The sequence below is a fragment of the Rhamphochromis sp. 'chilingali' genome, assembly GCF_963969265.1.
Source record: "Rhamphochromis sp. 'chilingali' genome assembly, chromosome: 7".
In the NCBI taxonomy this organism is placed as follows: Eukaryota; Metazoa; Chordata; class Actinopteri; order Cichliformes; family Cichlidae; genus Rhamphochromis; species Rhamphochromis sp. 'chilingali'.
In genome coordinates this window covers 23,113,698-23,137,056 of record NC_137934.1, presented here as the reverse complement: position 1 = coordinate 23,137,056, position 23,359 = coordinate 23,113,698, and the positions used below count along the sequence as shown (strand labels likewise).

Genomic DNA, 23,359 nt, shown 5'->3' with positions numbered 1-23,359 from the left:
TTTATTAATATTTAATAGTGTCACGGTCCTGGGTCGGTGACCCAGTGTTTTGTTTGTTATTATTGTTGTTCTATGGTTTCTTTGCTGTAAATGACTTGTGTTCTGATTTGATGTTTTGATTTTTATCATTGTTATCACTATTAGTGTTTAGGTTTCTTTCTCTGTCGTTCTAGCACTCTAGTTCTTTGTTTGGTGATTTCTAGTTCGTAGGTTTTGTCCATGTGTCCCTTTTAGTTTAGTATCAAGTCTGCTCCAGGGGTAAGGGTACCTAGACCCGGTTTGTAGAGTACGCTTGGGGAGTGTGATCGTGTGTACAGCGTCTCTTTATGTCTGTCTCCACGTTGGTTGAGTGTGGAGTAAGTGCATATGAGAGCATGAGGGTGGGAATGGATGTTTGTATATGTGTGTGCCTGTATTTCTGTGTCTATATGTCAGGTTGGGTGTCAGGCGCCACCTCTCTGGGGACATCTCAGGCCCTCCAAGGTTTGGAGGCCTATCTCCCCCTACCACCACTTCCCCTGCCAGTGGCGGACTCCCTCAGGTGTCGGTGCGTTGGTGGTTCTTTGTGTCCGGGGGTGGGCGTCCAGGTACACACCGGCTCACTCCTTGGCGGCCGCTTATCGGGGCCTGGAGCCTGGGGCTCGCTCGGGCCACTTCGGAGGTGGGGTGCCCCCGGCCTCTCGGCCTGGGGCTCGGTCACTCAGGCACGGCTGGCTGCCGGCGGAGCTCACGGGCGCGTCACTGCAACTCCCCCTGGCTTCTGCTCCGCGGCTGCTGAGTGAGCCCTCATCTGGGACTCTCCTCAGCTCTTTCTGGGACAGTGGCGCGGCTGCCCCTCTGTTGGTCTTCCTTGGTCTCTTGTGTTCTGGGGGCCTCTGGATGTCTGGAGTTTTGATCTCCTCCATACCTGCTTCATGCCCTGGAGGACGGGGCTGTGGCCCCCCCACACCCTCTAGCAGATCATTACATGAAGGAACCTTTTAAAAAAACAAGCGCGTCCATGCTCACAGGTGTACACACAGGTGATCACACCCACAAACTACACCCTTTTTGGCTCCTACCTCAAAGCACACTGTTCTGTTGATCTTATGTGCTGCACAATAATGTTTAATATTTAGTATTCACTGTCATATTCCCATATATCATTGTGATGCTGTTTATTCTATTACTCTTGTTCTCTTCTGCTTGTTTTCTTTTTTCTTTCTCAGCAGGTGATCCAGGTGATTGATATATGCATTTTTTATTTCTTTTTTTTTCCCCTGCTCATTCTGTTGGTTTTTGTTTTTTGCCCTTCTCCCCCGTCCCTCTTCTCAGCTGTTTCTCTTTCCCTCTTTCTTTCTCCCCTTCTTTCCCCCAGTCAAGTCTGTCCCGTATTCAGTAAGTGAAAATAAAATAAACAATAAAAGGTGAATCAAATGGACCATTACGGCAAGGCTGGGATGGTCAATCTGGTAAAGTAAATCCGTTGGGCATCTTTCTTTGCCTTTAGACAACAATTCTGATGGCAAAAGAGCCAAACGGGACAGGCAAAAAAAAAAAAAATAGTATCAAGTCTGCGTCTTTGTAAATTATCTCTTGTTTCCTGTTTTATTTTGATAGTCCCAGTCCTATGTGCAGTGAGTCTAGTTTTACTTGTCCTTGTTTCGTCAGCTCTAATTTCTTCCTCCTGTCTCCAATTCCCTTTGTCATGTTGTTAACATTAGTCCCCCGCTGTGTCTCTCCTGGTGTTTACTTGTGTGTTTTCGTTCTAGCTTCCCAGATTGGGTTTCTGTTTGGTTTGCCATGGTCAGCAATAAAGCTACTTTTGAGTTCACATTTTGCCTCTATTAGTCCTGCGTTTGGGTCCAATCCTGTCTGCCTGCACAGCACATCATGACAAATAATTCATTAGCTTTCTAATCTACAGGAAGCTTCTACAGGAAGCCCTGCCCTTCTCTCTTGCTTTCCAAGATTCATTTGCACTATCACTTTTTCCAACCACCGCTGGATGCAGAATCACAGTACGTGTTGATGCATTTATGCTTCATCATACAGCAGCATGAGTCAGGTCAGCCCTTCTCTCAGACATTTCTTCTTCGGCTTCAACGTCTTCTTTTTGGTGAGTAACTGGATTTTAAAAGGGGGAAATTGTTCTGTTTTCTTTCTAAGAAGATGAAAGGTATGAGAGAGAGAACAGTAAAGACACACAATGAGTCGGGATTTTTGAGTTATTGACATTCACATCTCTACAGAGCTAGTAAATAAATCAATACAAACAATCTGAACATGTAAATTTTATGACAGTCTGAAGCTAGAACATGATCTGTTCAGAGGCACAGGGATATAATTTCACGTTCTACAGTCACATTAAGCTGCTATTTGTTTTAAAGGGGAGTTTCAGATATTCTGTTCTACTTCAGACAGCCTGGTGTTCTACTGATCAAAACATTTGAATGATTTTATCGTTTCCTCTGCAAATGAAAATGCAAAGGGGCTGAGAGGTAAGCTCCATCAAAATCTTAAAAACAATGATGGCTAGAGTTTGCAGCAAAGCACACGATAGCTGAAGAGTCCAGAAAAACACAACTTTGTTTTGTTTTGTTTTTATGAAGCTCTGACTTGTATTATGAGTCTGTGGTCTGGGAGAGAGTCCTGTAACTCTCTGTCTGCAAAATACATTATTTAAAGACCAATGTTGGGCAATTAATTATATAATTACTTCTTCAAAACAGTGAGTTTTGCAAAAAACAAAGTGTTTTGCAGCTATTTATTTAATGTCAAACTATTTACAGAACAATCAGGTGTTCTGTATCAAATTTGATGCCACACAAATTATTTGTGCCACTCCAAAACATAATTTCTCTCCACTATAAGATAAAGGAGAACAACAGAATAGAATAGAATAGAATAGAATAGAATAGAATAGAATAGAATAGAATAGAATTCAACTTTATTGTCATTGCACATGCACAGGTACAGGGCAACAAAATGCAGTTTGCATCCATCCAGAAGTGCTTTAGTGATATAGATATATTACAACATATATTAGCAATAATATAGATATGTGAGTATATTACAGAAATGGGTCTATTATGGTATGTTATAATGTACACGGTATGAAGTATGTTGTGAATATTCTATAACTATAAGTATGTACAGGCTGTAGTGAGTACAAGCTATGTACAGGCTATGAACAGGATATAAATATGAAAAACTATACAGAATATGAAATAAATAACTTTACAGAATCTGAGATATACAGTTATACAGAAATGGGAACTGTGCAAGTTGTAAACAGTTGTAGGATTAAAGATTATCGAATGTACAGAATGATTATTTACACAGAGCTATACAGTAGTGCAGTTAAGATAAGTGAGATATGTGGATAGTTTCTACAGAGGCTAAAGTGCTGGTGGTTGTGAGTGGTGGTTCAGTCCATGTTATTATTGTGTGTTTGAGGGTACAGTTGTCCATTGTGGGTGTGTGTATGTTCAGTCCATGAGTTTAACGTGGGTCAGATGTCAGGAGGCAGAGTTCAGGAGTCTGACAGCTGTGGGGAAGAAGCTGTTCCGGTACCTGGTGGTCTTAGTCCGGAGGCTCCTGTGGCGCCTCCCAGAGGGCAGGAGGGTGAAGAGTCCATGTGATGGGTGACTGGGGTCTTTGATGATTTTCCCAGCCCTTTTCAGACACCGCTTCCTGTAGATGTCTTTTATGGCAGGAAGTGGTGCTCTGGCGATGCGCTGGGCAGTTTTCACGACCCTCTGCAACGCCTTTCGGTCCGAGGCAGAGCAGTTCCCATACCAGACTGTTATACAGTTGGTCAGGATGCTCTGCAGCCTGATACCTGCAGGCCTGACAACAGGAGATGTAATCAGAAGGTTGGTGGTTCGATCCCAGGCTGCATCCTGGCTGCATGCCAAATATCCTTGGGCAAGATACTAACCCCATGTTTGCCTACTGGTGGTGGTCAGAGGGCCCGGTGGCGCCTGTGTCCGGCAGCCTCACCTCTGTCAGTGCGCCCCAGGGCAGCTGTGGCTACAATGTAGCTTGCCATCGCCAGTGTGTGAATGTGTGTGTGAATGGGTGGATGACTGAATGTAGTGTAAAGCGCTTTGGGGTCCTATGGACTAGAAAAGCGCTATACAAATGCAGGCCATTTACCAAATGCAGGCAGGCCATGTATCACTCCTGTAACACCTGTAACATTCAGCAGTCGCCTCATTGTTCTGACACACACAACAGAACTATTGACTACACTACACACTAACTACACAAGATTTGCGCTAAACATCACAAATCTCTCACATCTCAAAACACCGCCGTCACTCCTAAAACTTCCCCCTTCCTAAACATCTAAATGCCATGTTGCCATATCATTTTTTGATTAGTCGACATGGTACATTTTTCTACCAATAGGAAAAGCGAGGGGCGCAAGGGGGTGGTTTTGTTTTTGCTCACAGGCGGAGAGGGCTTTCGATCGCTTTCCTTATAAAACACTGTTTTTACCGTTTCTTCCCGCAGTAAATATAAACAACGAAAGTATTCAAGAAAAAAAACAAACATTGCATATATTTTTATCATAACTATGGTTTTACGTGGCCTATCAACACAATTTAAAAACTGGTATAAAGTCCACACTTTTTCCGTCAATTGTTCCATCTGTCCTGCTCACATCTAAAATGGTTGTACACGTTGTCATTAACGTGGCTTCACTCCACATCAGCCACGCCGCTTTGCTAGCTAAAACACCGGTGTGGGAACATAAGGATGCTGTCATAGCCTGTCAACGTTGATTAGCTGCGTATGTGAATGCATTGGCTAGACTATGGGATAAGGTGGCATCATTCTAATCCCATACTGGAGCAGCCAGTCACTTACTGACTAACACTGCAGAACAGAATGAATTGTTAACGTATTTATTTTAATTTCAGTTCAGGATAGTTTGTTTTTTTTGTGCGCAACGCAGATTTTCTGTGCACAGAGACCGTGCCAGCAGTGCGCAATTGCGCATGCGCGCAGCTTAGAGGGAACATTGGTTACTGATAACTGTTGAGTGCTGTTGAGATGGGAGCTTTACTGACCTCTTAAAATTCATCATAAAGAGTTATTCGCTGTTATGAAAGTCAGCTTCAGCTGGTGGTGAGGTCAGGATGAACTGTCTGTCTGCGGCACTGATACTGATCCAAATGAGTATCCAGACCAATAGTAATTTTAGCATTGATTTCTTTTCTTTGTCTACCCTAGTATTGATTGCTTTTGTTTCCACTAGTTTTGAGCAGACATGCACAATTTTAATTTGAGTAAAATGTCATCAAATGCAGGTTGTTTGATGTTTTATAGATTATTATGAACTAATAAACACACTCCTGTGTGATTTTTCAGTTGGGGCATGTGATGGAGGAAAGGTTTCGTTTGCTTTTGCCACTGGATCAGGCTTCAGGTGACATCAGGGATCAGGTTGAAAGACTACAGACATCAGTAAGCACCTATCACACTGTCAGGCAGTATAGCACAATACTTTGAGTCCAGGAGCAAAAGGAAAGCCAGAGCTTTAAGATTTCTGACTTCCACAAGATATGCTCTGTATTATTCAGTATTATTTTTGATGTGGCAGCAGTCACCAGCACCGAGTTCTGTGTGGTTTGTTCTGCACTGTGTGGTGTAAATAACACTGCAGCTTGTAGCTCTTCTTCCCGTCCGTGTTTAGTTGCACTGCTGTGGTCTGTTTGGCTACAAAGACTGGGAGAACAGCATCCCTGATTCCTGCCTGTGCAAACAGGATGTAGAGGAATGTCAGACAGTCAGCTACACAGTGAGTAAAAGAAGCTGAGACACTAATAACTTGCAGAGTTATTGTATTAACTCAGTTTCATGTGAGCTGTTGACGCTTTCTGAAATGGTTCCAACTGAAAGACAAACAAAATGACTCCTGAGTTTGTTTCCTGTGTTTTTAGAACTTCCTGTTGAACCTTTTCTGGCAGAAGAAGTCTGTCTTCACACAGGTGAGAGCTGCTAAATGCTAAAATTAAAGTTATCACTTGATACACAGGTGTGAACATATAAAAAGTGTATACCTTCAACGTTCACATCAAGGCCAATGCTCTCTCTGACAATTTTAAAGAAGTTTTAACAGATATGTGATTATGAAATAATGGAGGTAAGTGTTATCTGTTTCCTGATCCACTGAAAAAAATTCCTTTTCCTGTCACTGCAGTCAGAGTTTATATGTGTTTGTCTCTCTGTCTTCAGCCCTGCTTTCCCATCATCAGCAGCAGGGTTGTAAGAAATGCCAACATCACCCTGGGCGTGATCTTTGGTCTCTTTGTTCTAACAGTGAGTTATTCATTAAAGTAAAATGTGTTATGTCACCATAGCTCTGCTTTTTTAATGTTTTCTTGCCTTGTATTTAAATCTCCTCCAAAAACGTAAAAAAGCATTTTGAAATGATTTATGTCCACATCTCTGACAGCCCAGGTAATGCTGAATGATGTGTGCTCTTAACAAATACTTAGAAATATTTACAGAGAATGTTTTTTTTAAAGAAAGAGCTGATTCAGAACTTTGGAAATACACCAACTTTTCAGCACTGGAATAGTAAACTTTTTCCTGCTATGATCCTTTAGCTTGGGTAAACTCATCTTCACCACAGAGTGTCATGGTTCAGCTGTGTGGCAGGCAGGAGAAGGACCCAAACGCAAACTCACGGAGACGAAACGTAAACTCAAAAACACAGCTTTAATGCTGGCATAAAGTGAAACACAAAAAACAGTACTAAACTTAAACTGGGGAGACTAAAGCACGAGGAGCCACAGGGAAAAATCACACAGCTATGAGGGAAACTACGACACTGACAAAGAGAAACACAGAGCTTAAATACACAGAGGGATAAGGAGGGAATGAGACACAGAAGGAGAGCACAGCTGGGAGAAATCAGGACTGGACGAGACAGAGACGCAAAACTAGAAACACTCACATGAGGCATGGACCTTCAAAGTAAAACAGGAAGTATCACACAGAGACGCGAACTAGACACAGTGGAGACAGCAACTAAGAAACAGAGACAAACCATAAGGCAGAGGTCTAAGAACCAAAATACACAGAGGGAAATACTCAGCTTTGAACACAAGAGACTAGACTAGAGGGAGTAACAAAAGACCAACCATGAGAACATAATGCACAATGCAGGGTGACAAAACAAGAAACTCAAACATGCAAAGACACACAATAAACAGAACAGAGGGGGCACAGAGAGACATGAAGGGCAGGGGAGACTTAACATGGGTTGAAACACAAGGGGGAACTAATAAGCAAATGAACATAGGAGGCCTAATGAGCTAAACATACTATAAACATCAAAATGAACTAGAACTCAAAACACTGGGTCCTAAGACCCAGGATCGTGACACAGAGTGCATGAGTGACAAACATCATCGTGTCAGTCTTTATTAACTGTTGTTTGTGTGTAGCTCTTCGGCATGGTGCTGTCATCACTGCTGATCTATCAGATGTATAACACGAGCATCAGGTTGAACTGCCAGTGGATGGACCAGCCACCTGCCTACGAGCTGCTGGACGACACGCCAGAGAAGACGCCTTCAGCCTCAAACCCTCCTCACAACTTTCAGTTATAGAGCTGGTGTTAGTCTAAACCACCTATACTAAATCAATCAATTAATCTAATGGGACATGACCTGATAAAGACAGAGGGAATGGACACAGGCTACATATACACTGGGGATAGAAGGGTAATATATCATATATCAGTAATATCATATCTGTGGAATAAAAAAATAAATAAAAAAGGAACCTTCAGATGTTGTTTGGTGACAGAAAATATATATATATGATTAAATATCAGATAAGCAAATTCAATCTGTTTGTAATCTTTCCTCTGTGCTGAGCTTCGTATCTCCCGCCCCCTCACCGCTTTGAGGGCGAGCTGGAGTTAAGGGAGAGCTGTCATGGTTCTGAGTCTTTGACTCAGCATTTTGAGTTTTGTTCTGGACTTGGTATTTATTTCTTTGAAAGGTTAAAATAATTAATGTTCTAGTTTCTTAGTTTGTTATTTATAGTTCTTGATTTTTTGTTTTGTTGTGTTAGTTATCTCTTTATCCCCAGTCCCAGCGTCAGGTTCACATGACTTAGTTTCAGTGTGTGTGTTTGTCAGTTTCTCTGTTGAGTCCTCCCACATATTCCATTTCACAGGACAGCTCTGGTATTTAGTTCCAGGTTTCCCCTCTCTTTCCCATATTTTCTTACTATTAACAGTTCATTTGCTACAGCGAGACATAGTCTGATGAACTGCCAGCAACCACAAAAGCACTTTGTGTCAACTCGTGTTATTCCCAAGTATGGTGTATTAATAAAAGTGTTTAGGCTACTGTACATGAAAAAGTAGCCAATTAGTAAAACAGTTATTTTGAAAAAGGAGAGCAAAAGAATATAAAAATGACAAGAATACTTATCATTTCCTTTTCTCATTACTGGTCTGTTTTCCTCAAAGCTGCATATTGTGTAACAATGACCACAGACTCAGTGGATTTTTTTCTGCACTGTTTTTACACACTCAAAAAAAAAAACCAGCCTATACGGCTGTTTATGTTTAAGGTCTGGGAAAGCTTTTATAAATTCTCTCTCTCTTCCAACGAAAGTAAAACTCCTGGAAGCAAAACGAGTCACAGCTGGATGTTTAAACTGCGTGCACGTGAGCCCAACAACGTCCATACAGCTTTTCTCTCCGGCTCAGCAGCAGAAATTTTCCACTGCTGCTCCTGGTGCCAAAACATTGCGTTTGTGTGTGTGTGTGTGTGTGTGTGTGTGTGTGTGTGTGTGTGTGTGTGTGTGTGTGTGTGTGTGTGTGTGTGTGTGTGTGTGTTATGCCTAATATATTTGCTTGTATTGATAAATAGTTTGTAGTGAACAGGATTTAAGATAAGAGTATAACATAAAGAAATAGAAATATTAAATATCTTTATGACTCTCTCTTATTGACCGGTCACGCAGTCACACCAGAATAATTTGCGCACCTATACGGTTCAATATACCAGCGCAATTCATCATGGTGCCTTTAAGGGCACCTCGTAAATTCAGGAATACTGCAGCCATATAACTTGAAAACAACCACACGTGTATCCAAAAACATTTTTAATAACAGTGTGGTGGTGTTTGCAGAAAACAAGTTTTAAATTTTTTCTTTGAATTTGTGCTCATGCTGCAGTGATTTCTAGGATGTAATCATTTCAAAATGTTGCAGTTGTAAAAATCCGTAAATGATCACTGTCAGCTTGCCTGCTGTGACAAACTGAACAAGAATATGAGGTTAATAATTAATGGCGGCTGATAACCGCTTGGTTGTTAGATCCTTTGAAGTGTGTAACTATGTCTGTATATTAGTGTGTACTTTGCATTTTCATTTTATTTTTTGTAAAAAATGAAGGTTATTACAAACAGTCCTGTTGATGTGTTAAATAAAAAAAATGAAATTTGGTGGTAAAAATGAAATATTTAGAAGCTACCTTATTGATTTTAGCATTAAATTATAATAAACTTTATCAACAGGAACACCAAAATGGTTATAGATATGTTTATCCCAGCAAAGGGAAATAAACCCCCCAGAAAAGCCTTGTAAGCGATCTTGCAGTTTGGATTACAGAATTTAAGAGGTTCACCTAAAGGCACCATGACGAACTGCGAACGCATATTGAACCGTAAAAAACCTTGTAGGTGCGCAAGTTATAATCACGAGGGGATGGTTGCGGTCGTACATAACCTGTGTTCCACATCAGGCACGTGCTGGTGGGGGGCGGAAGGGGCTTGAGCGCCTGCCCCTTTCCTGATGGGTGCCCCAAGTGCCCTTTTCTTGAGGCAAATTTTTATTTAAGAAATGCAATCTTTTCATTCTAACATTTTCTATCGTCTAATGAGCTTAGAAAGCATCTGGACTTAGTTAGTTTTCTTGAAAAGGTTTCGACTCTCATCCGAGAAGCTTCTTCAGTTCCAAGAGCAAATGGTGGAGAGTCCCAGATTTGGAGCCCTATGCTAGTGTCCCCCATTTTCTATCATTACTTTATTAAGGATTAGGTGCAAGAGTTGTTAAGTGTGGATAATTAAATAATAGATTAATGCAATAGCAAATTGTGCCTTGCTCTCAGGTGAACAGCAAGTGGAGAGTGATAGAGGAGATGGAAGAAGGAAGAGAGGCAAAATGTGATTCCCAGGCAGAGCCTAGTTTATTTCTCGCAGTTCTTTTTAACCTGTTGCCTTACGGTTCCAAGCGCTGTCACCAATCTTTGCATTTTAGTATCATCTCATGAGCTACCATCTCTCCTATGGGGACTTTTTTAATGTCTACAGTCCCAGATCAACACAGCTCTGCTGGCTCTGTGGCCCAATATAACTTGCTATCATTTATGAGGGATATATTTGTTCTTCGATTCTTATCAAATCTTTACAGCAGTTTAAATCCGATCCGTCTTGGCAAACACCGGAATGCCCCGGACTCTTCCTGTTAAGTATCATCTTGCTGCTCCGTGGTTTACTGGAACTCCCGCCCGCTGTCGTCTGGGGTAGTTTAAAAGCAACTCAACCCGCCCATCTCCTCTCACTTCCTCCGCAGCAGTCGGTGCTCCTGTGGACTCCACAAACAGAACTGTTTTCTTCAAAAGTGTTCTTCCCTCTCAAGCTGCAAATATGGCTCAGATCAACACCTGCCTTAAACGCACCTTCATCATCTTCAACATCTTCTTCGCGGTGAGTTGAGCTTCATTTTCAAACAGCAGCTAAAACGTGTTTGGTCCCAGCAGTAATTTAAAGTGCGCAGTGCCGGGTTGTTGTGCCAAAAACGTTTCCGTGTGTTTTTTATGTGTAATATCGTTACGTATGTTGCTAAATAGACTTCGGTGAACAGGTATTGCAAAGGGGTTAAATACACAATTTAAAAAAATTACCTGTTTCTCAATTATCTTTGTAGCTGTGTTATTGTACTTAATTATAATCAATCAGCTTCCTTTTGTCCACGTAAAATATGTTTACAGAACTATTTTTGTATTTGTTGCGATTTCAGCTGTCCTCTTGGCCAGAATACTCTTAAAAGAGACATTTTTAAAGCAAACAAGATTTTTTTTTAAAACTGCATAAATAAAGGATACATAAAAGTCACTGCCAAAAAGTGATTGTGCTTCTACCTTGTTACAGGAATGTTGTTTGTTGGTCAAGATGACTTGATATAATTCATGAGGGATATATTTGACATATGTTTCACATATTGTAGATCAACAAGTTATTTATAGCAGTTTAAATACAACCAATCAGTTTTTGGCAAATGCCAGAAATCAGTTTTTGGCAGACAATCACTTTTTGGCACAACACCGTCACATCTCACAACATAAGCTTCGAAGGCGTCACTGTTTCACTTGGGGTTGGTGGTTGGTGGACTTTGTTTTACTGGTTTCAGTTCTGTTTAGTTCTGTTACTTTAGTCTTTATTTGTTTGGAAGTAGGCCAGCTGATCGTTAGCTAGGCTGTGGTTACCTGTATTTCAAAATAGCTGCTCATATTCGAGTAATTCTAAGCTATGACCTAGTTTCCCGTTTTTCTGGGCGGTTTTTAAGCTTTGTGAATTCTTTGGTTTTTATCTTTTTGTTCATGTCGCTGTATTACAACACATCTGTGGAATGCACTGGATGACTTGATCCAAACAGATTGTACATACCTGTTCATACCTGCACAAAGAATGAACCCAAGCCCGAGGCTGAACCTGAACCTCAGCACAACAGTGATTCATAAATAAATCAAAAATTAATGAATCGGTGTCTTTTTATTCATCAAATAATCAATAATTTAATGCTGTACTTAGACTTTTGAAAAGCTAAACTGCTGAACTGCTGTTCTAACTGCAGTTTTATTGTCTAAAGTTTTGGTTCACAGCTGTTTCGGTTGTCGTGGTCCATAAAGTTCTAACCAATCAGTTTTATTTTGTATTTAGATTGTTGGCGGCGTCATCATCAGCCTCGCTGTGCTGGCTCAGTTCTCCACCAGCATTCAAGAAGGAGGAAATGTGAGAACAAAGCTGTTGAAACACAGGTTTAACTCATGGGTGTGACTCTGAAGCCATATCTGACTTTTATTTACTGCTTTTGGCCGTAGCTGGAGGGTCGGGACAGTGGTCTGTTCAGCCTCTATATCATGGGCGCCATCATCATGGTGCTGGCTATCCTGGGAGCCTATGGAGCCCACAAAGAGAGCAGAGTTGCCCTGATTGTGGTGAGTACAAAGATTACCTGATCTTCTGGGATACTCTAACTTCAAAATAAAAATTCCAAATGTCGACTTACTGCTGGAGCCTTAGGTGGGCATCGGAAGTACTGTAACTTTTGATACTTCAGCCCTTAATTTTTAAGCCCCAAAGACTGCTGTTTGTACCCAATATGACCCCAAGGAGTAACTAACACACACACAGATCACTGTTTCAGAAAGTGTCCCCCTGTGAGTATAGACTTGCTGTGCAGAGCACACTGGAGCTGAAAGCATGTTCTGGAGGCACTGCTGTTAAAGTGCAAAACTGCTTTTAGGTAAAATGAGAACAGTTGAAAAGCTTGAAGTAGATCACATGCACAGTTGTGAAAGAATAAAAATTACTTCCTTTTTACATGTTACAAAATTAACCATCTTAGAAATATTCTATGATTTAACCTGGAGAGTCAAATGATCTTTTTTCTTCTTCCTCACAGTGAAACTGGTCAGGGTTGAGAAATGTCAGTAATCCCCAAATACATCAGATTAAGTGTTTTCATGTTCTTCCCCACAGTTCCTGGTGTGTATGGTCCTTGGATGTCTGGTGATGTTCAAATATGCAGTCCCGGTTGCCATCATGCGTCCACAGGTAAAGGCCCACCTGTCACTGCTTTGGAGTCTAATGATAGGAAATGTAAATACAGGCACTCCTTTATTTATGCTGTGAACATGATGAAGCTAAATTCACCAGTAAACACAATTAAAAGCCATCAAATTTCCAATAATTCATTTATTGGCAGTTGTTGTGTTGCGTAGTTTCAGAAAGTAGAGCATTTTCAGAGTGCTTTCCATGCAAAAATTCCCCATATGTTGTGCCAAATAGATAAAAATTTGATGCAAAGGGGTTGATAGAACTGAACACTAAGCTTGCCCCCAGCCCTAAAGAGATTCACCAGTGTCTGGTACATGTAAAGAGGTTTACATGAGCTGACAGCAGCAGAGAAGTTTAATCAGGTATTCGGTTTTCATTTTTATTGTACATGGTTTTATTGTACCTGGTATATGTAGCTAAGGTGGAAGGTTGTTAAAATAAACATATATTTAATGACAGTGTTTAACTTCAGTAAAATACTGTAGATGATAACCTAACTAACAACTTCATCAGTTGAAAGTGTAAGAGTTCACTGTGGCTAAAGACATAGTGGAATTTCAGCTTCCTCTGAAAAAGTTGAAATAACCACATTTTCACAGCCTGCAACCGCATGAGTGTCTGGTTGCCACATCAGCTCTACAGAGTGTTTAGCTTTGTTTTTCAAGGAAAAGTACTTGCAAACTACAGCGTTACAACAGCAGTGACAAATAACATCGTTTAATAATCCAAATGTCAACATAGTTTTTAGTGAAATTACTATAAATGAGGCCTAAAAGTGACGTAAAGCTGAGTTTCATCAGTTTAATCCTCTCAAGCTTTGGAGGGTTTTCATCTTATTTAAACTGTTCCTTAAATAATTTAATAAGGTCTAAACTGTAATATTAAAATATTTCAGTTATTACTTCAATTCTTTTTGCACAAATATCTCTGCTGGAAACCCTTTTAGTCACTTTATGTATCAAAATAATCACCAAGATAAATAATCACTGGCTAAAAAAAATGGTAGAACAACGTTATTTTCAAAAAGTGATATCTAATATGGATGACGATTTTGTTTGCAGATTGAAGGTATAATGGAGAACAAGTTTCGGATGTTTCTGCCTTTGGATGAAAACTCAAGGGATATGAAGAACATGGCTGACAACATCCAGAAAATTGTGAGATATTCAGCTCTGCCTTGTGTTTTATACTTCATGTACTTTGTGGATTTCTCTTTTGTTCAATTTAATGTTTTATTCTTACATCCAAACCAGCTGAGTGCCATTAAAGGCTGGGTTGGGATTTCCATGAAACTAAAACTTAATGGTACCCTTCAATGCCAAAATTGTGAAAATGCTAGTAGGGTTGTTGAGAAGGGAAAACAATCCAAATCGTGAATACTAAATGGTACTAAAATTAAAAAAATAACAGCAACACAACCAACTTGGTGAAGCTGACAACCCGGTGTTTCTGAGGAATTTTGTCAGGTCAGCATTTTTAAGCTGAAGTATTAGATTAGATTAGATTAGATAGAACTTTATTAATCCCTCGGGTGGGTTCCTCTGGGAAATTCGATTTCCAAAAAAGCACAGCACCGACAGAAGTTACAGAGTTATACACACACACATATATATAAATACAGAGACAATATAAATAAAATATACGAAGGGGATAAATAGAATAAATAGGAATAAAAATAAAAATACAAGTGAATTGCACATTTCAAGTATTGAGTCTATTGCACCGTTGACTATTTACAAAGGTATTGCACAGTGAGGTGAAGAGGCACTACAGCTTAGTTGTTCCCCCCTCCTTTGTCCTCCTGTTTCCCCTCCCTCTCCCCTCCAGAGAGGAGTTAAACAGTCTGATGGCGTGTGGGACAAAGGAGTTTTTAAGTCTGTTAGTTCTTGTCTTTGGGAGAAGCAACCTGTCACTGAACAGACTCTTCTGGTTGTTTATGGCCGTGTGCAGAGGATGCCTGGCATTGTCCATAATGTCCATCAGTTTCTTTAATGTCCTTTTCTCTGCCACTGTCACCAGAGTGTCCAGCTTCATGCCGACCACAGAGCTAGCCCTCCTGATCAGTTTCTCCAGCCTGGATGAGTCCTTCTTTGCTGTGCTGCTCCCCCAGCACACCACAGCATAGAAAAGTACTCCAGCAACCACTGACTGGTAAAACATCCTCAGGAGCTTCCTGCAGATGTTAAAAGACCTCAGCCTCCTGAGGAAGTACAGTCGGCTTTGGGCTTTTTTATACAGGTGCTCTGTGTTGCATGACCAGTCCAGTTTATTGTCCACCCACAGCCCGAGGTACTTGTACTTGTTGACCACCTCCACCTCCTCCCCCTCTATCTGAACCGGCAGTGGACCTGCTCTAGACCTCCCGAAGTCCACAACCAGTTCCTTAGTCTTTGAGGTGTTGAGTTGCAGGTGGTTTGTGTGACTCCATGCGACAAAGTTCCTCACCAGACTTCTGTACTCCTCTTCCTGATCATCCCAGATACACCCCATGATGGCTGTGTCGTCTGCAAACTTCTGAATGTGGCATAATTCAGAGTTGTAGCAGAAGTCAGAGGTGTACAGGGTGAAGAGAAGAGGGGACAGCACAGTTCCCTGTGGTGCTCCTGTGCTGCTGACCACAGTGTCAGACGTGATGTCCTTCAGCCTGACGTACTGTGGTCTGTCGGTGAGGTAGTCGGAGATCCAAGCCACCAGGCAGGGGTCCACCTCCATCCTGTTCAGTTTTTCCTGAAGCATACAGGGCCGGATGGTATTAAAGGCACTGGAAAAGTCAAGAAACAGGATCCTGACCGTGCCTTTTCCCCCATCCAGGTGTGAGTGGGCTCTGTGTAGGAGGTACAGGATGGCATCCTCCACTCCGACACCCGCCTTGTATGCAAACTGTAGTGGGTCCTGGGCATGTTGTACCTGTGGTCGGAGGAGGTTGAGGAAGAGCCGCTCTAGAGTCTTCATAAGATGTGACGTCAGTGCCACCGGTCGGAAGTCATTCAGCTCATTGGGCTGGTTCTTTTTGGGGACCGGGACGATGCAGGATGTCTTCCATAGGGCGGGCACTCTCCCCAGTCGCAGACTGAGGTTGAAGACTCGTTGTAGTGGCTATTAAACATTAGCATTAGCTTTAACTACTTTAGCTATTAGCAGTTAGCCGCATTAGCTATCTATTAGGTTATCGTTAAGGTAGTGTGTAGAAGTGATGGCAAATAATAAAAGGTTATCGTTTGACTGTGGGGCATTGTCATCAGTCAGGACTGCCAATCCTGTTCTCCATCTCATCTGTGCCAGTCAACAATAACCCTCCTGTTTCTTCTGGGGTTTTTTAGTTTCACTCCTGTGGTCTGTTCAGTTTTGATAGATAAATAGTGTTAATTTAATAGCAAAGCATAATTATAAAGTTTTTTTCCTATATTGAAGCAAAAGGAAGTAAAGTAAGTACCAGCAACCAGAAACTGTGACAGCCTAACATACCAGCTCTGTTTGATAAGGAGTCAAAGAGTCAGAAGTGTTTGAACATTTATTTAAAACATAAAATAAGAACTGTGTCCTTTCATTCTGTCATTTTGTCCTCATGTTGTGTATTTTCTTGAGTATCAGTATCGAGCCTGAAATTCTTTTTACGTGACAGTGTTACTCATGAAGACACCGTGCAGCCACGCACTAACTGCCAAGTATGAAAAGTCATGGTTGGTTGCTTTGACAAAAGAGCTTCCTCTTGCTCGCTACATTCAGATTGCAGCCGTTGACTTTCCAGCTCACAAACATTTGTTGTCAGACCTGTTTTTCCATTCCCGTAATTCCACACAGGGCATCCGGTTGAGTTTAGGCTGCTTATTGGCTGTCAGATGCATTCTCAAAGAGAAGTGCAAATCAAGATATGCAAAGTGAAGAGCCAGGAAATGCTTTTACCAAGACAGTAAACTGTGTTCCTTTATTTTACTGTCCTGTTTTTATATTTAAAAAAAAAAAAAAAAAAAAAAAAAAAAGCAAGCAACACATGAAATGGTGTAACTGAATCTTTAAACTTTTTACACTAGTAGGACTATGATTGTCACGTCTGCAGTGAGGTGAGGTTGAAAGTAGGACCCCAGATGCAGGCAGCTTCTGATGTGAGCGAGCTTTATTGACATGGTAGGTAAAACAGACAGGAATGTAACAGGCATGAAACAAAACCTAAGAATAACCTAAACTGGTAAAAACTAACAGAAACAGCAACGCAGGGAAATACACAGAATGACGGATGGCTTTTACACAGACGAACCAGCAACTAACAGAGGCAGACACAAGGATAACAAGAGAATGAGACACAGAAGGAGGACACAGCTGGGAGTAATCGGACATGACTAGACAGAGGAAACAAAACTAAACACACTGACATGAGACACGGACCTTCACAACAAAACAGGAAATACATAGACTGAACTTAGAGGTATAATATAACACAGAACCAAAACGTAGGAATAAACAAAGATACAGTGGGGCAAAAAAGTATTTAGTCAGCCACCGATTGTGCAAGTTCCCCCACTTAAAATGATGACAGAGGTCAGTAATTTGCACCAGAGGTACACTTCAACTGTGAGAGACAGAATGTGGAAAAAAAAAAAAATCCATGAATTCACATGGTAGGATTTGTAAAGAATTTATTCGTAAATCAGGGTGGAAAATAAGTATTTGGTCACCTCAAACAAGGAAAATCTCTGGCTCTCACAGACCTGTAACGTCCTCTGTAAGAAGCTTTTCTGTCCCCCACCCATTACCTGTATGAATGGCACCTGTTTGAACTCATCATCTGTATAAAAGACACCTGTCCACAGCCTCAAACAGTCAGACTCCAAACTCCGCCATGGCCAAGACCAAAGAGCTTTCGAAGGACACCAGGAAAAGTATTGTAGACCTGCACCAGACTGGGAAGAGTGAATCTACAATAGGCAAGCAGCTTGGTGTGAAAAAATCAACTGTGGGAGCAATCATCAGAAAATGGAAGACATACAAGACCACTGATAATCTCCCTCGATCTGGGGCTCCACGCAAGATCTCATCCCGTGGGGTCAAAATGATCATGAGAACGGTGAGCAAAGATCCCAGAACCACACGGGTCGACCTGGTGAATGACCTGCAGAGAGCTGGGACCAAAGTAACAAAGGTCACCATCAGTAACACACTACAACGGCAGGGAATCAAATCCCGCAGTGCCAGACGTGTTCCTCTGCTGAAGCCAGTGCATGTCCAGGTCCGTCTGAAGTTTGCCAGAGAGCACATGGATGATACAGCAGAGGATTGGGAGAATGCCATGTGGTCAGATGAAACCAAAGTAGAACTTTTTGGTATAAACTCAACTCGTCGTGTTTGGAGGAAGAAGAATACTGAGTTGCATCCCAAGAACACCATACCTACTGTGAAGCATGGGGGTGGAAACATCATGCTATGGGGCTGTTTTTCTGCCAAGGGGACAGGACGACTGATCCGTGTTAAGGACAGAATGAATGGGGCCATGTATCGTGAGATTTTGAGCCAAAACCTCCTTCCATCAGTGAGAACTTTGAAGATGAAACGAGGCTGGGTCTTCCAACATGACAATGATCCAAAACACACCGCCCGGGCAACAAAGGAGTGGCTCCGTAAGAAGCATTTGAAAGTCCTGGAGTGGCCTAGCCAGTCTCCAGACCTCAACCCCACAGAAAATCTGTGGCGGGAGTTGAAAGTCCGTGTTGCTCGGCGACAGCCCCAAAACATCACTGCTCTCGAGAAGATCTGCATGGAGGAATGGGCCAAAATACCAGCTACTGTGTGTGCAAACCTGGTAAAGACCTATAGTAAACGTTTGACCTCTGTTATTGCCAACAAAGGTTATGTTACAAAGTATTGAGTTGTATTTTTGTTATTGACCAAATACTTATTTTCCACCCTGATTTACGAATAAATTCTTTACAAATCCTACCATGTGGATTCATGGATTTTTTTTTTTTTTTTTTTTTTTTTCCACATTCTGTCTCTCACAGTTGAAGTGTACCTCTGGTGCAAATTACTGACCTCTGTCATCATTTTAAGTGGGGGAACTTGAACAAATTGGTGGCTGACTAAATACTTTTTTGCCCCACTGTACATCATGAAATCAAAGATTAACCATACAAAACAGAAAACACTGGGTCACAGACCCAGGACCGTGACAATGATATGTGTATCTGACTTCCCTTTAGAATCAAAACCATAGCTCTACTTTGAATCTCGGTAAAAAGCAGAAGTTTCAACTTCCTCTCTTGCGGCACAATGTAAATCAGAGGTGCCAAACATATTTTTGCATTGAGGTCAACATACAGCAAGCTTTGGTCTGAAGAAACTATCCTTTCTGTCAGTGTAAAGAAGTTTAATGACACATTTCATCTCTGTCTCACTGTAAGATGTGCGGTTTCATGAACGCATCTCGACTGGTTATAGATTTATATATTTTCTGTTTTAACTGAGATTTCTGTAGATGCTGAAAAATATGAACGACCACGGAGGAGACAATTAAAAGTCCAGAATTTCTGCCCCCTTCACTTTTTCCAGAGCTGTCCAACAGACCAGATTACATAGACTGGATTATATGGGTTGTATAGATTACAGTTAATCATAACAGCAGGAGATGGAAATGTCCTGGACAGTGTCTTTTAACACTCTCTCACACTTTTAAAAGAATCGTTCTCCATCTCATCTGTGCCAGTCAACTATAACCCTCCTGTTTCTTCTGGTTTATTTTAGTTTCACTGCTGTGGTCTGTTCAGCTACAAAGACTGGAACAACATTCCTGAATCCTGTAAATGCAACCTGGAGGAGGAGGAAGAGGGCAAGTGTCAGACTGTTGGCTACAGAGTGAGTATCAACACACACAGCTTCACTTCTATTAAATGTAACTCGGTTAGTCATATCTTTTAATTTTTCTATCTTTCCAGTCTTTAATGGAGAGATCAACATCCATCTACACCCAAGTGAGTGACTCGGCTTTATTTTGAAAAATGTTTCTTGATTTCATCAGCTGATTTACAGAAACTATAACCCTAACTTTATTTTTTGTCTGTGTTTAGACCTGCTTCCCCATAATAATGCACTACTTCCTGCTGGGTTTTGACATCGTACTCGGAGTCTTCTTCACTCTGGCTATTCTGGCAGTGAGTATTGTTAGCTATTTAAAGACAAGGTTTCCACAGAGTAAATGTCCTGTTTCAGTTACTAATGGCAGCACTCAAAAAAAAAAAATCTGATTCAATATCATTTTTTAAGAAAGTAGTTTAATATAGCAGTAAAGTATTCAGAGTAGTGGATGGGGATTTTTTTAGATTTTAAATATGGTGAAATTGCAGGATGTGGTTTGTCTAAAGTGGTTTGATCTTTAGGTAAGACTTATGATGCATTATATAGGGCGACCGTGTCTCAGGGGGTTGGGAATCGCATCTGTAACCGGAAGGTTGCCGGTTCGATCCCTGGGCTCTCTGTCCTGGTCGTTGTGTCCTTGGGCAAGACACTTTACCCTACTTGCCTACTGGTGTTGGCCAGAGGGGCCGATGGCGCAATATGGCAGCCTCGCTTCTGTCAGTCTGCCTGAGGGCAGCTGTGGCTACAACTGTAGCTGCCTCCACCAGTGTGTGAATGTTAGAGTGAATGAATAGTGGTATTGTAAAGTGCTTTGGGTGCCTTGAAAAGCGCTATATAAATCCAATCCATTATTATTTACCATGTGATCTGTAATGATCCTTTAAAACTGAAAAAACAAATGGCCAGTCATTTAGCTTTTGTCTTGATGGGGAGTGTCACGTTTACATCAGTCACTGTTATTTTTGATTTACAAAATAATAACCGAAACTGTTTCTCTTTAAAAATGATCATGAAGTCCTAAAATCATGTTTCAAATACTTGAAAATGCCACATGCTCCAGAAGATCAGCATTTGATCTGTGACAATAAAAAGAAACATTTCTGTGATGAAATTTCAGTCAAAACTATTTTTTAGTTTAAGTGAGTTCAGTAAAATGTTCTCAGTTCGGTTTCATTCTAACCAAATACACCTGGAATTCCTGTTCCTGAGGTGGCCGCTCATAGTAAACATGGAAAAGTTTCAAATAATGAGGTCATTGCGTGTATAATACATCTAGTTGTTCAGTTTTTGGTAGCACTTTATAACACAACCTGCAAATACGGCTCAAGTACCCTGTACTTGCATGCAATTTGCAGGCAACAAGTCAGGTTTTGCAGGAAACAATGAGGCAAGTACACAGTAAGTACTCTGTACTTTCTGGAATGCGAGTCATATTATGGAGTCACCTGAAAGATACGCGAAACAATAAAACACTGTAGGACCCATGACTAAGCCACAAGTAGCCTATAATCATGTGTACCAATCCAGGTCTTTGCAGGAAACAATAAAATAATAACATAAAATATTGTATCATTATCTCAGGCAGAGAAGCCAAACCAAGTTGTTCATCAAAGCTTCTGTTTGAAGAACGAGTGGGTGGGGAGCCAATCAAATAAAAGCAACGAGAAACCAGAAGGAAATGTTTGTGTTAGTTGGAGAATGAACTTTCACCAAGTCCCAGAAAAAGATAAATATGATTATTTTGATATAAAAATAGAATTGTTTCATTGTGTGTGCGCGCGCACGTGTTGATTGATTGATTGATAATACTTTATTCATCCCGAGGGAAATTGGGTTAAGGCTGCCAGCCGTGCCAGCGCCATAAATCTAAATCTGATATTTCTCAGAGCCAGAATCTATTTTAGCTGAAAATCTTGACTCTGAGTTCAGTTCTCATTTCTCTTTAAATTCGAGACCTTTTCCTTTCTACAGTCTCGAAGTTCTTGCTCGTACAGAATGATCTGATTTTTTTGTATTATTGTTGGGCCTTTAGCTGACAACATGAAACACCCTGAGGAGACTGTTGTTGTGATTTGGTGCTATATAAAGAAAACTGAGTTGAATTTCCATGTTATCAATTTAAGATTTTTAAGCCTGCAGAGCAGCTGATTTTTAACTCTCCTTTCTGTGTCCCCTGCAGCTGCTCGGCACAATTCTGTCCTCGGCAATGATCCACCAGATGCGTTATCCCAACAGACCCCCCATCCTGCTCACAGTTCCCACTGTCCTCTCCACATCGCCACCAAAATACGAGGAGCTGTACAACCCTCCACCATATTAGACACAGAAAGATGCACTGTTCCTTTATTGCTGGCTTTGCGTGGAAGTTCCAGGAGTCCTGTTAGTTTTGTTTTTCTTGAATTTTAACGTGAGTTTGAGGTTTGTGTCCAAAGTGCCTTACAGCTCTGTAAGGAGTTCTGACTTGTTCCTTTAAGATCAGTGAAAACCCGAAAAATGCCACAGCTTTTCTGATACATAAACATTGTTCTTATGCTACTGTTTATTTATCTTAGTTGTTCTTGCTTTGAAGTTAAGAAATGTTTTCAGTTTTCCAAGATTTGACTTGTGGCTTTCATTTAGAATCAACTTTTATCAGAAATCATTATTTTTGTGACATGTTAAGAATGCAGAAGTTCATGTTCATTACATACAAAAGATAAGGGATGTGAAAGTGAAGCTCAAATCTCTCCAAAAGAGAACTGGTGCAGCCAGGACTACTAAAAATTAAAAGTTTAATTATTTGAATTCAAAGTTTACATTTTGAGTTTTAAATGTGTTTTCTATATATATTTCCAACACTTTTATCTTATTTTTATTTTTAAAAGTCCCGCTAAACTTTTAGAACTTTTATAAAAATGTTTTAAGGAAAAAAAGCTCCTCCCATTTTTAAGAAAAGAAATGAGGGTTATGCAGTCAGTGGCATTCAAGCATGGACTCAAAAGAAAACTCACACATGCCAACAACTCATTTTAGCCTGAAGTCGCCTTGAAAAAAGCTGCAGCAATCATTTTGGTTTTTTTCATAAAGCAATTATTTTTTTTTTTAAACAATGTGGACTCATTTATCTTACTCCACTCAGTGTTTTTGTACACACACACACACACACACACACACACACACACACACACACACACACACACACAAATAAATAAAACAGCATTTTAAATATTTAGAAAGAGAATTTTTTTTATTCTACATTTTCTTGTGGGTCTCTTGTTTTTGTCATGTTTGATTTTTCTGATGTAAACATCAATGACTTACAAAAATAAAAGAGCAGCACAGACACCCCTGGTTTTCACAGACACTCAGCTCTTTCCACACCATTACTGCATTTAATTATTAATCATAAATAATAATTAATCATCGCTGGCTCTTTCTCCCAAAGTGTGTTTTTGTCCTGTCTCTGCTTGTCTTAAAGCCCAACCGGTTGTTCAGATGGTTGCCCCTCCCTGAGCCTGCTTCTGCCCGAGGTTTCTTCCTGTTAAAAGGTTAAAGGTTTTTACTTCCCACTGTCACCGAGTGCTTGTTCATAGGAGGTCATCTGATTGTTGGGGCTTTCTCTGTATTATTGTAAGGTCTCCAGCTTAGAATATAAAGTGCCTTGAGATGACAGTTT

The 23,359-nt window shown here is 40.8% G+C and overlaps 2 protein-coding genes across 2 annotated transcripts; both read left to right on the top strand.

Moving 5' to 3' along the window:
- The first annotated feature begins 1,989 nt into the window (after nt 1–1,989).
- On the top strand, nt 1,990–7,838 carry LOC308399999 (tetraspanin-14-like). Its single transcript, XM_080887458.1, has 6 exons — nt 1,990–2,098; nt 5,362–5,457; nt 5,687–5,791; nt 5,934–5,981; nt 6,229–6,312; nt 7,446–7,838. Exons 1-6 carry the CDS (start codon nt 2,039–2,041, stop codon nt 7,608–7,610), a joined length of 558 nt encoding a protein of 185 aa, XP_080743584.1. The 5' UTR covers nt 1,990–2,038; the 3' UTR covers nt 7,611–7,838.
- Nucleotides 7,839–10,568: 2,730 nt separating this feature from the next.
- On the top strand, nt 10,569–22,876 carry LOC308400197 (tetraspanin-8-like). Its single transcript, XM_080887737.1, has 9 exons — nt 10,569–10,728; nt 11,962–12,033; nt 12,123–12,239; nt 12,784–12,858; nt 13,923–14,018; nt 19,594–19,704; nt 19,785–19,820; nt 19,917–20,000; nt 21,884–22,876. The coding sequence occupies exons 1-9, from the start codon at nt 10,669–10,671 to the stop codon at nt 22,022–22,024; spliced, it is 792 nt and encodes a 263-aa protein (XP_080743863.1). The 5' UTR covers nt 10,569–10,668; the 3' UTR covers nt 22,025–22,876.
- Nucleotides 22,877–23,359: the final 483 nt, after the last annotated feature.